The sequence below is a fragment of the Tachypleus tridentatus genome, chromosome 6, assembly GCF_004210375.1.
Source record: "Tachypleus tridentatus isolate NWPU-2018 chromosome 6, ASM421037v1, whole genome shotgun sequence".
In the NCBI taxonomy this organism is placed as follows: domain Eukaryota; kingdom Metazoa; phylum Arthropoda; class Merostomata; order Xiphosura; family Limulidae; genus Tachypleus; species Tachypleus tridentatus.
Window position 1 is genome coordinate 69,767,633 of NC_134830.1, and position 13,703 is coordinate 69,781,335.

General features: G+C 32.5%; 1 protein-coding gene across 2 annotated transcripts in view; it reads right to left on the bottom strand.

The window, feature by feature from the left end:
- Positions 1-13,346, bottom strand: part of LOC143252761 (heterogeneous nuclear ribonucleoprotein A/B-like) — a 31,245-nt gene extending 17,899 nt beyond the window's left edge. The window contains exon 1 of one of the 2 annotated variants that reach the window (XM_076505399.1): positions 13,046-13,346. In XM_076505399.1, the coding sequence (XP_076361514.1) occupies positions 13,046-13,206 (161 nt within the window). In that variant the 5' untranslated portion in view covers positions 13,207-13,346. The remainder of the gene's footprint in view (positions 1-13,045) is intronic. The other variant, XM_076505398.1, reaches the window with a different exon arrangement.
- Positions 13,347-13,703: the final 357 nt, after the last annotated feature.

Sequence of the window (13,703 nt, forward strand, 5' to 3'; positions counted from 1 at the left end):
TTCAAAGCTCTGTTACTTATTTCAGGGTATTCCATGGCCATTTGAATACAAAATTGTGTAATTTCTTCCTGCTGAAGTTGTTCTTTGACTCTGCAAGTACCAATGATTTGCCTTTGAAAGAGAAAGGGATTTTGAATCTACAGTAATTTTTCTAAATAAGGAGGGAAGTACTTCCAGTGGTTGTACACAAATCGGATATGTGCTGCAAGGCTGACATTTTTGCATCTTCACTTAAGGAAATTTCATTTAAGTAAAAAACCACAGATTTTCAACTCAATCAAGTTCTTCCATACATATGCATTCATACCAAAGTTTTAGCTTACATAGAAGAGCTTCCACTTTACTATAAGCTTTAAAGTACACTACCCTGCATTGTAGCATTTGATTTATTTAGACAGGCAAATATGTCCAAAAGGTAAGCCACTTTCTGTATTCAGGATTTGTCCTTTAATTTGTAATGCAAGTTCAAAATGGCATTCAGGTAAAAAAATACCTATTTCCTCATGCAGTTTGTAAAACAGATTAAGCACTTTTCCTTGAGAAAGCCATCAGACTTCAGTATGAAGCAGCAAATTTTTATGCAAACTTCCCATATACTTACAGATTAAACTGAAAATCCTTGCATTGAGTGGTCTTGATTTTATAAAATTAACCATTTGTATTACATCACCCAACACCTCATTTAAGTCTTCTTGGCAGTTGTTTTATTGCAAGTGCATAATGATGAAGACAACAGTGGATACTCTTGAAATCAAGGTTTTTATATTTTAAGCATGCTTCAGCTCCTGAAAATTTTACAATCATAGCTGCAACTCCATCGGTACAAATATTTGAGCAAAGATGCCATTGAATCTCTTCTTCCATAAATAAATCAATCAGTTTAAATATTTCTTCACCTGTTGTTTAAGTAGGTAAAGGTTTGCAAACTAGCATGTCTTCTTCAAAACTAGCTTTGTGAATACAGCAAACAAACACAAGCAACATGGAATAACCAGGAACATCTGTTGATTCATCCACCTGAAACTAAAAAAAGCTGGATTTGCTTTTATTTGCATTGAGCAATTTGCTGACATATCCTCAATTCTTTAAGAAATCAAGTTGTCAGAAAGGGGCACAGAGTTAATGTTTTTAGAAATTCTCATCAATCATGCAATCTACCAAATCTTTTGCATATGCTTTTATAAAATTTTTTGCAATAGGCCTTATCAGGGTTGTGGATTTGTGCTATTTTTATATCATGATGTAATGCACCTGTGCACATGCACAAATACAAACTGGAAAAACCAGGCAAATATTCCCAGTGACAACACTGCCAGAGCTACAAGGAATTTTGTTTATAGACACGCTTTTGAATTGTGATTAGTGAACACTGAGCATGAAAAAGATTTCTACATCACAAACATTCTTTCCTATGCAGCAACCAAAACATACAGCCATTGCTGCTGGGGAGAATGTCGAAGTGACTCCAGATACTCAGGAAAGGAGAGTATGAAAGATGTTTTCATTCCTTTCCCCAAACCTGGAAGATCCCATTAAAAATGTGAACGATGTGTCCGAGCATGTTCAGAGATTTTTCCCATCCAAAATGTCACGAGAAATACCTGTATCTGCAGAAAACACTTTGTGGGTGACAATGGACCTACTAAAGATCACCCTAATCCTGTACCAGCCAGCTATACTTCAGGTCAGGTAAGAAAAAAAATGATTGAATTATTGATGTTAACTAAATGTGTTGTACCAGGAATACTAAAATTTGGCATGTTTTCCGAGAGTATACAGGTATAAATTAAAGCATAGTAGATAAATAAAACTGGAATTACTTAAATAAACCAACAACCTGGTAAGAAAGACCCATGCTCATTGGTAAAATTATTACAAAATGTTTTTCAAGGTTATTCAACTTGTGTTCTCACATCCATGCATGTTGTTCTTTTGTGTAGATAACACAGTTCTCTAGAAAAAGGAAAACTCCAAACAGTCATTCAAATGAATCATTTCTGTGTGCCAATATACTTCAAGAGATAGTGTGTGCTCCATCCATGTCTTCGAGAGGAACCTGCACTGACAATGAAACCACGGAGTGAAAAACCCAGACGCATTGCACCAGTCAGGCCAAGTTCATCTTGATCAGTATATAAAATACTATTGAAAAACAAAGTTAAATTGCTCTAGGACAAGGCTGAATCACTAACTCCATAAGTGGATAAAATTCCAAGAGAACTCTGTATTCAAAACAGCTCACAAGATGCTTTCAGTTATAAGCAAATCAAGTAAGATGATGCAAAATTCAAATTTTACACAGGAATCACATACTTGCAGTTCCTGACACTCTGGGACAGCTGCCTACAAGTTGACCAACTAGAACAGGGAAGTAAAAGAACCAGAAGCATCTCCTTCGAACCTATGTGGCACTAAAAGGAAGCTTTCACCTCAAAATGAGCATTTTGACTCTTGTAAGGTTACAACTGGCTCCATTAGATGCTGATTTGACATGCTGGTTTAATATCAGTGTTGGGTTCAGTTTTTGTATGTGCACTTTGTTTCAAGAGTTGGATGTTCCTAAGTAGACAGGTGATGCAGAGTATCTGCCTAAATTTTTCAAACATTCAAAAATATAAAGGGGAATAACAGACTGTACTGAAATGTTTGTGTAGCAATCAGCTGATTTTGAGAAACAGGGAAACTTGTATTCATCTTATAAAACGCATTGTACTTAAAACATTGATATGTATATTGTCAAATAGGGTCACTGTGTTCGTCTCTGATGTGTCTGAAGGTAGTATTTATGATGCTGAAATAGTGAAACAATTGGGTTTCCTTGACAAACTTGAGGAAGGAGATCTAATCTCAGCAGACAGGGGACTCGCAATCAAAAATGATAAAAAAAAAAAAAAAGTTAGCCTCAACACTGCACCATTTCTAGTTGTTCAAAATAAATTGACTCTCCAGGAAGAAATGGAAACTAAAACTTTAGCCAAAGTTCTTATCGATGTGGAGAGAGCTATAGAAAGGATGAAGCATGTTATACCCCTCAGTTTGGCATCAATTTTTTTTTCACATTGCTTTTGTTGTTGGATGTTTAGTCAATTTTCAGGAGCCATTGGTAATTTAAGTTTTTTTTTTTTATTTGTTTTGTTTGTGTATACAATATTATTGGTGAGATCCTCATAAAGTATTTGTCTATGATAAGTACTTATAGTTGTTCATTGTATATTGTTGGTTTGTTTCAGTTGAGAAACTGTCTACATTTCAATCCAATACACTTTTATTGCACCATGTACATTTTTTTGTTTTGCCAATTAGAAAATTGCTTAAACTGGTCAATAAATGGTTATTGTGACAGTCAAAACACAACAGAAACAGTGTTTAAATGTTAAGAGCAGTACAGTTCAATGCAGAACAAGGAGTTAAGCCCCATGGAATGCGAGCATTTGAAGTATACTGGCACCAGAACTGTACGATGAAAGTTGACAACTCTTCTGCTAATGCTGGACCACATCACAAAGTCAGCCCATTAAATCCCAGTCCCCCCAAGTTGCATCTGCACCTGATAATACTTTTTTCAAGCACTGCTGACCATCAATTATTTCTAAGGAGAAAGACTTCATTTGTTTGGGTGAGAAATGCATGAAAAATTCCTCCACCTTTGTTTTTAATCACTGTTGTACACTATCTCCAGAAGACCATATTTGTGATCTGTAGCAGCACTTGGTATCCTGGGACTTTACTGGACACTTTTTGGAGGTAGTCCTGTCTTGCTCTCCCTTCATTCTCTCTCTCTCTCTCTCTCACAGGACACTGAAGACAAATATGACAAGACTTTTGACTGCCACAGCTTTCCTCAGAGGATAGAGTACAAATACATTTGCACACTGAAGTCATGATTCATACTCTTCTCTCACTAATCCATCTCACCAAGTTCTGTTTGGTCACAAGCTGAATGGGATATCTGCTCTCAGGGGGATCAACTGATTTGTTCTGAAGCAGCAAGCTACATTTATCCTTGAGAACTGTATCTTCAGCAGGTGTCAATTTGCAGTCATTAGAAGTCATGCTTTGAGCACTGCTTGAAGATATCTACAGGCCTATTATGAATTTATTCAACTCCTTGTTAGAGCCTGTATGCAAAGTTAAGGAGGGCATGTATCAAAAGTGATTATGTTGTCAACTTTCCTCCTCTTATATGAAAAATAATTCTCTTCGAAAATGGCTTTTGGAGTTTTCTTGCTAGATTTACCCTTTGATCCACATGCATGGCTGGCTGGTGTATGAGACAGGCTCATATACATATTTTGAGCAGTAATCCAGCAATGCAAAAAGAAGCACAGTGACATGATTGCATCTCCCCAGAGTGGAAGCTTTGCAATCAAATCCCTTGTTTGACAAAGCCACTCAGTCTGGATAATGTCATGGCAATGTTGTATGACAATTTTCCTTTGAATGATGCCATCACTGATGCCTCAAAAAAGTAATAGCATTCAGTCACATCGTCCTTCATGTCTTTCACGTGTCCGCTGGTGTAATAACACTTCCGACATCTCAGAAGCTTGGATGTATACACATCAGAACGATTGTCACTGTCAGAAATGTCATCATAACCCAGTGATAGAACTTGTACAGACTCAACAATGTGGCAATGAGCATGACCATAATTAAACATTTTAGGAATTTGCTTTGAACAAAATTTTTCCCAGTCCCTACTTCGGATGACTTTCAGTTTGAAAAACACTGTTGGACATTGACCTGCTTGAATCCTGTGATCCTGACGAGAGTGAAGTTATGTAACTGTTTACTTTTGCCTGGTACCATTTTCCTCCATCAACCGTTATATCTGTGTCTTTCTTGGCTGCTACACAATCTCTCACCATATTCAATTGAAAGTAACTTAGAAATTATAGGCATGTTTTTTCCAGATGAGTCATGTTTCAGATAGTATTTAATTTAATATCATTGAACAATAAAAATGCATTAGTTCATCTCTGCTGATCTTTTTAACTTCTACCCAGTAAAGTGGGTTGTACATGATGAGGAATAAGATTTTCCTCATTGATAAAAGACCAGATGACAGATAAACATCTGGGCAATAAATTGACTCCTCAAAGCAATTTCAATAAAGTTTTTTTTTTTTTTTCCAATGGCATGGGGGAGATACAAAAAACAATTGGGTTTCATAGTCCCTAATCAAATACAGTCTACATAAAATATGGATCAATTTATTGCCTGTATTTCTCTGTCATCTGGCCTTTTATCAATGAGAAAAATCTTATTCATGTTATATAACCCACTCTACTGGGTAGCAATTAAAAAGATGAGCGTATATGAACTAACATATTTTTATTGTTCAGTGTTTTATGATATCACAGGAATTACATTCATTCTTTCAAAAGAAATAGGTTTTAAATATATGAAGTTCCAAAATTAGCATTAAGTTTGGGGCAAAAGGACAGAAATTCTATTGTGAAACTGCTACAAATGTGAGCAATCACAATTCCATATAATTCAGTTAATTATAATTGTGTGACAAGTCTACAGATCAATTATTACTTGCTCCGAGTCTATTTCATATGCATGGGTATATCAATGAAATCAGACTAGTTTCTTTCCATTGGGTAATATGTTTTTAACGTTACATTGGATGATGAAAAATTGAAAGTAACTTGTGTGAATAAAAACTGATAAAGCCACCTTACCTTTCTAACAGAATCACATGATTTCCTGTGACTGGGAGTTAACAACATTGCAACCATCTTTTCAGCTGTGTATTTGAATGTTGATCTACATCTTCATAACAAAATTTGGCTCTTGAAACATCCTCTTCCAACAGTTTTATTCAAGAATGGCTCTGCATGTGCATTTTTGTCAGCCAAACAGCAAGTTTGTGTGCCATACATTCTGGATCCAAGTGCACTTGCTATAAATAGCACATCATCCCTTAACCATGATGAGGCCTATTGTATGAGCTTCAATAGCTTTTACAATATGGTAACTAACACTATATGAAGCAATAAGAGCACCTTTGTTGTCCTGATGGACAAGTGAAATGTAGTTTTCCTTGCATTTAATTGCAAACGGTTTTTGAAATACTCAAAAGTTGGATTTTTTAATTGGGAGTGTTTGGTTTCTAGATATTATAATTTTGCTTGATGCAACCCACTGTTAGTCAACACTATTCCACATTCAACACACAACCCACTAGGTTCATCTTCATTACCTGCCCATGTAAAACCATATTCAATAAAACTTGTCACTTTTTTTTTTCAGCACTTCTTGAATCATCCTGTGTTGAATTGCTTGCACATGATGATAATGCTAATAAATTTGTATTATGCCTAGGAAGATTTTTATTCAGATTTATTACTGATATTCAGCCACTTATGCATTATAAGGATGACAACTAATTATTAATTTGTCTAAAAATGTATTATATCAAAATTATCTTCAGACAAAATAGTTTCTTAATGAAAACTTGTTCCAACACTTAAGTTATCATCATGCAGTGTTGTCATAACAAAGTTAGAAATAAAAATTTGTGGAAAAAAGGCTAGGCCAGTGGAATATTTTCTAAAGGAAAAGGGTAACCTATTATTTTTAGTTGTTTTCTTTGTTTTGAATAGAAATTTTTAGGCTAAATAACAAAATGTCAAACCAGATCTAACGTGCATCTAAATCTCGAATGAAATAAAAAAGCTCATTGGTACCAAGTTTGTCTAATTAAACAAGTCTAACCCAACCTAACAATTACCAATTGTAATTGTCATAAATATAATTACACTTTATATCAATACACTTTGAAACAACTGATACTGCAACTAATTACATCAATATTTTAAATTTGGACAAGTTTCAGCTATGACATGTTTGAGATTTAGCTGCTAATCCAGATATAGCTTTTAAAAGTAAGTTGACATTACTACCCACAGTCAACTGATGTTTCATATGAAAATTACAAGGCTATCTTGCATCTCCAGTGACACATGCAATCTTGAGATGGTGTCATATCAACTAGCAACCAGTGGTGCCACTGTCAAAGTTAACTGAGATTGTATTAACACTATCACCACGAGAACTTCCCCCAAGCTAAATAAAATCTGGAGTTAAGCAGAATAAAATATTAAAAGGCCAAATATGCAATAAACATGTTATACTAAAGATATTTTACTTTTTGCTAGTGTATTCCTACTCAATTTTATAGGTTTTGGAAAAATTAACATTCTAAAATTTCCTCACAGAGCCCCAGATAACTAATAGCTGAGCCCAAGGGCTCTGCAGAGCACATTCTGAAAAACAGTGACTTAAAGGCCTGTTTTACAACCCTGGATATGGTAACAGTGCACATGCACATCACTGCAACTTCTGTAATGTTAAACAGAAATGATGGAGAGTTCCATGTTATAAAAAATGTTTGTGTATAATGTTATGACAAACTATTGAGACTAAACATTTGGGTTTGTGTTATAATTTGTAGTCATTCTAGAACAAAAAATAACCATTCTATATTTATTTCCTTTTTTTTTTATGGTGATGAGTTTGGTCAGATTGACCCAACCCATAATAATAATACAGCAATGAAAACAGAAAATTTTCAAAAAAATTATGGAGTTATAAATTTCACACAAAATTTGAAAATGTTTTGAAAGAGAAAAGTATTTTTAATCTTAAAATAAATTACTTTCATGACAATGCTTTCTCAACCTAAAGATGACCTTAGAAGGTCAAAACACTGTTCTGTACTTTATTTTAATGTTTTAATACACATACCAGCCTTCTTGAGAATCAAAATTACTTCTCATGTTGAATAGTTAATGCTAATAAAAAGACAATTAAAAAATTAAGAAAATTAAAAGTAGATATAAAAATCTGATATTTGCATACAAAAGCCTTGTAATATTTACTGATAATCAGAAAATTTTTTGGAAAGATAGACAATTTTTCAAAACCTATGGTATAATTACTCTCAAATACTTTTGTGATTACGAGCCAGGTGAAACCCACCCTGCCACATCATATTGGTAGGGATAAAACAAGCTATTTCATTCCATTTTCTCCAAACAAAATGAATTTGCACACTTCAGTGCTTCAACAGTTCTTTACGGTAACTGTCATCTTCCATCGTTATGGGCTGGTCACTTGGGTTGGTAAATTGTGCAGACTGAAGAATTTCATTAATAAAATTAACCTTCACAATTTTACCTTTCTGGAACTTACATACAATGAGCAATTTTAACAGTTGTTAGAACAGAATTTTTTTCTTCACTGTCATCAGTTCAAGCCTCAGTGACAAATGAAAAACCTGTTTATTTCTCACAACACAGGCTTGATCAATCTGACCAACCACTTGACATTTGTTCTTTGTACCCATAAAACAGTAAATTGCCTAAAAAAGCACACTTTTGAATGACTGACAGTTTTGTCTCAAAATGTTATACAATGTAGTTTTATTGTATGCATACCTTTTTTTCATGTACAAAGCTATGATTTAAAAAATTCTAAACCATTGAGCCTGATGTATTGAGATGGTTTTTTTAGCTCTTCATTTTAACCACTTAGTAAATTGAGTTATTTCAATTTCATTTCTATTTTGGAGACAATATTGTCATTTTCTGAAATTTCATAATGCAGTTTTCCTTTTGCATAACTTATTTTTTTCAGATTGTTCCTAGGATTGGCAGAAATATTCTAATCACCTTTCTGTACAAGCCTTAGCCAAAACCTTGTATGGACCAACATCAAATGATTTGACAATTTACTTAAAAAAAAACAGCAAAAAAGTATGACTTATACATGTACAAAGATTTAAAAGTTGTAAATATATAGGTTTAGGTTTCTGTGAACATTCCATTCCTCTCCTTTATGCCTGTGAACTGTTAAAGTATATATGTTAAATTATATCTATTTAAAGGCTACAAAAATTTAATGAGATAGAATGATAACTTGAGAAAATATAATCTTATACAGATTTGAGGGGAGTTGAACAGGTAACAAAAAATTAGAAGTTTAAGACAGTAACAAGTGTAAAATACTTGGATGTTTTGTTGTCAACAGGTACAATTTGAATACATATAAAGCATGAAAGAAAAATAACTGGAGATCACTTATAGCTTAATAAAGGTATATGCTGCTAATGTTCAGTTTTGTTCAAAATTAATTTACTCTTCAATAGACATTATGGCAATTTTCAGCTGCAATGTTTGTAAATTTATGTCCACCCACCAAAGTAATCAAATCAAATAAAATTAGCAAAGTTCACTGTTTTTAAATAAAATATTTACTAAATATCTTAATTTATCCTTTTCAAAGAGCATACCTACACAAATTGACTACCTGGCTACTTAATTATTTCTAATTACAATACTAATTTATTTTAGATATTAATACAACTAAAATTATTATTTAACTATCAATTTGATTTACACATGATCAATATGGAATCATATTATACTTCAGAAAACAGAATAGCAATCATGTTTTGTTATTTAATCAACATCAATTCATTTGCCAAATAAAAAGGTTGAGATTATCTACAATATTATGACAAAATATTTTACAAATAAAATAATGCACTGTTTGAAAAGCAACATTAGTAAAAGTCATTACATTTGCTTTTTAGATGGTACTGCTCTATTAATACAATGCAATCCTTTATTAAAATCACTGATTAATTCATTAGCAAATACCATTGTAAAATATCCAGTTTAAATCACTTATCAGTTTATACCATAACACTTGTCAAACAATGTCCTAATATAAGGTCTCAACTTCAACCATATCTGTTGTATCCCTTCCAACCTAGTCCTGGTGTTACAGGGTTTGGGTGATTTTTAAATAACGAAGAAAAATTCATATGACATTAGATCCCACAGTAACAAATTATGTAATTAATAATTGATGAATAACACTTAAATTATAGCTTTTGCTCCATGAAACATTTCCACTGGAACATGAACAAACAGCAGTTAACAAATAAGCTGTTTATGTTTCATATTTATTATTCTGACACACTGTCCATGCAATTTGGGTTGACAAATCTATGCATCTGTTTAAGCATTATGTAATTTATGCCACAGTTCATTATATGGTTTTGTTTCTTCAAATTTAACTTCTAAAAATATTTTAAATTGATTTAGTTATATTTGTGTTTTAAAATAGTAAATGCTTCTGTAACCAGTGCAACTGACTACACCAAATTAGAGCATGAAAAGAGCCATCATTTGATGCACCACTGATCCTTATTGGTCTACTAAGTTTTAACTGACGTGCTATTTGAATTTCACATTCACCCATTGTAATGATTGTCAAGTGGCAGATGACAGGTTTAACAATGTTTTTAAAGCCAACTTACAAGTAGCAGTATGGGTGCCTTTAAAATAAATCATGCAAATTCAACCTGTATTTATACTGCAGATTTATACATCTGTTACTGCAACTTTACATTTACATACTCCTGTAGCCAGGAATCCTATTTCTCTGGGACCTCTAACTAGTACCAGTTGAAAATCATGATCATCACTGGATAGTCATAGATGATGTATACTCTTAATTTCATTTAGAAATTCTTATTACTAACAACTTATCTTTAAAAAATATTAAAAAAGAATCAGAAATAAGTTACAAAAAAAATACTGAGCCCTCTCCCTTTTACACTTGCCATTATAAAAAAAATTGCACAACAGTTTGGCTATCAATGATACTGAATATCAAAATATGGTTGATATGGATCTCACAGTGCTAAATGTGTATCAAAATAAGCACAGCTGGGAGCAACCAAAACATGACTGCCAGGTCTTTACAAAATTTAATTCACTTTAAAATAGCTTTTAGTGACTTATTTCACTTATATTACATGAAGACTAGATTTCCTTCATTGGCATTCAGAAACAAATTTATTACCATTTCTGAACTAAGAATTATACAATTATCATTTTTTTGTATTAGTATAACCAAACCACAGAGCCATTACAACAGTTAACTGTTTCATACTTTAAAATAACAAATCTGAATCACTTAAAAATGTCAAGATTAGATTTCACACAATCATTGTCATTTCCTATTAGAAAAAAGAATTAGTTGATAAATCACAGAATTTTTTTTTAAAAAGCACATGAAAAGATTCTGTAACATTAAAACTGAAAATATGCCCTTGAGGGAATTGAAGGATTATAACAAGAAATTATGACAGTCAATTTTTTTTTTTCAGTCTCAAGAGATTTGAACAGTATTACTGATGCTGATAAACTTACTAGGAAATATATAGCTGTACATAAGCCTAAATTATCCCTGAAATCTGCAGAGAATAGTTCATAATATTAAGACCCTTAGACTGTTAAAACATATTTTCCAAGTGTACAAGCAAACCTATTACTAAATTCTTTCACATGTCTAGAATAATAGAATAAACTGGCTAATGTTGAACCTATTTTCAAAAGAGGTGGTAGTGTGTCCTCATTTATAATTAATTTGACTCTTATAGTGGTTAACTTTTTGAGAGCTGCTTTAAAAATAATTTACAAAGCAACTTTAAAAAAGGACAATTTTGTTGATATTTTAACAAGGGTTCACACAAAATCTTTTGATCTTCTATGAAGTTGTCATTACTTATTTCAGTGTTTCTGTCAAAGAACCAAGAGATATTAGTAAATGAAATTAGCTATGGATATGACAAGTTAGCCCATGAAATTAACTGAAAGTGAAGTACATCAAGGCTATCTTGGACCTTCTAATATACAACTGAATATATCAATGAAATGTTCAATGACTTACAAAAAAAAAAAAAAAAAAAACTCAACATCAACTATTTTAAATAACTCCTAGCTGTTATATGTTAAGGTATTAAGTTATTTCCTTTAGATAAGTTTTCGTTTCTTCTTATGTTAATTGTTTTGAGTATTGCACAAAGCTAACTTTCCCTAATTTAGCAATGAAAGACTAGAGGGAAGACAGCTTGTTATCACCAACTTTTGGGTTCCTCTTTACCAAAAAATAGTGAAACTGACTATCACTTTATAATGTCCCCAATGTTGAAAGAATAAGCATATTTGGTCAGACAGGGATTTAAACCCATAACCCTCAGATTGCAAATCTGAGCTCCCTAACTATCTGGCTATATCAAGCCTTTATATTAATATACTCTTGCTTACACAGTGGTCGCTGGTAAGATTCTTTATCTTCAGCCATTACTGTAAGCATAGTTTCCCAAAAAGAACATTAGTTCTTTCTCATGAATTCATAGCAATTTATTCTTAATCTTATGTTAATTGCATTTGGTCATACTTAATCTTGCAAGATGAAATACTCCTACTGAATAATTAACAAGCAATTTTAGATGAGTTGCCACGTCTTTAAACACTGCCAATTACTTATTACTATTACCATATTTTTTTTAATGTTGATCTGTTAAAACGTTAAAATGAAATTAAACTTGAAAAATGTTTTGGTATGCCCCACTGTTTAGAATGTTATTGTGAAGCATACTTCTTTACATAGAATTTGATATAAATAAAGGTTAAGTATATGTTTCCACATCTGTCTACATTTTAGTAAAGGAAAAGTTTTCCTGACGATTTTGGAGTAATCATCATTTCGACTTTGGTTCCATTTTGCATTCAGCCGTTTCCGGTACAACCTCCTCACAGGAGTTTTATAACAGTGACACTACGAAGTACAAATAATGCTCGTTATTGTACTACTTTTACTACATTAGATTCTTAAATTTAAACTTCATATTTTACAACTTTAATTATTACAATAATTCAAACACAACTACCGTACATGTTACGAGAACATGCAAAACGTGGTTCAACATATCTACAACTTAGCAGTCTTAACGAATACTGCGCATGCTCCTACCGCCAAACTAACATTCAATTCATGAACAAGGGATACCACCAAGTTTAACTTTTTCAAGTAAAAAGGATATAGACAATAAGAACCATTCACTTCATTCATACTTATGCATAAATAACAGAAAAGAAAGAAAAACATGTATACGTATTATTATAATAGCTTAAGTTCAATCAACAAGTTACATATAACTTAGGCATAAGCTTACCTATCGTCATCAGATTTTCCTTTACCAGAATCCATTAAATTGTCTCCTCCTTGCATGGCGCCATCAGTTTCCATACCTTCTTGCTGATATTGTCCATATTGGCCATCGCTGTAGTCACCGTAATCTTGATTCTGCCCGTTATATTGATTATCGTCACCCATTTTATTAAACTACTTCTTAAAAATTTGATACTTTTTCCAAACTAAAAACGAAAATTTATGTTTCCAAACTACACAAACACGTTAACAAAGAACGTCGCCGCTAAAGAAAAAAAAAACTTTCTTCACAGACAATATTTATAGACTAATACCACGTGACAAATTGGTGTGTTTCTGTTGGACAAATTTTATGACGTTTTAATCACATGACTTTTAACGGCTTTTATTTTTGAGCGCCACCATAACAGAAAATGTCTGACTTTGTAATTAATTTAATAAGTTTGATTATAGAACATAAATTACTTTTCCAAATGCTTTACGTTTATGCAAAGTCATTTTTGTATCCATTAAGTATAAGGTGAACAGAAAACATTCTTAAATTATATTTCATAAAGATGAACATCAAGTCCATATCAATTATTTTTATTCTAGTTATAAGTAGTAAAAATAAGCTCAAAATGTATTCTCAAGACGTATAGTATGGGTATTAAAACTTTAAC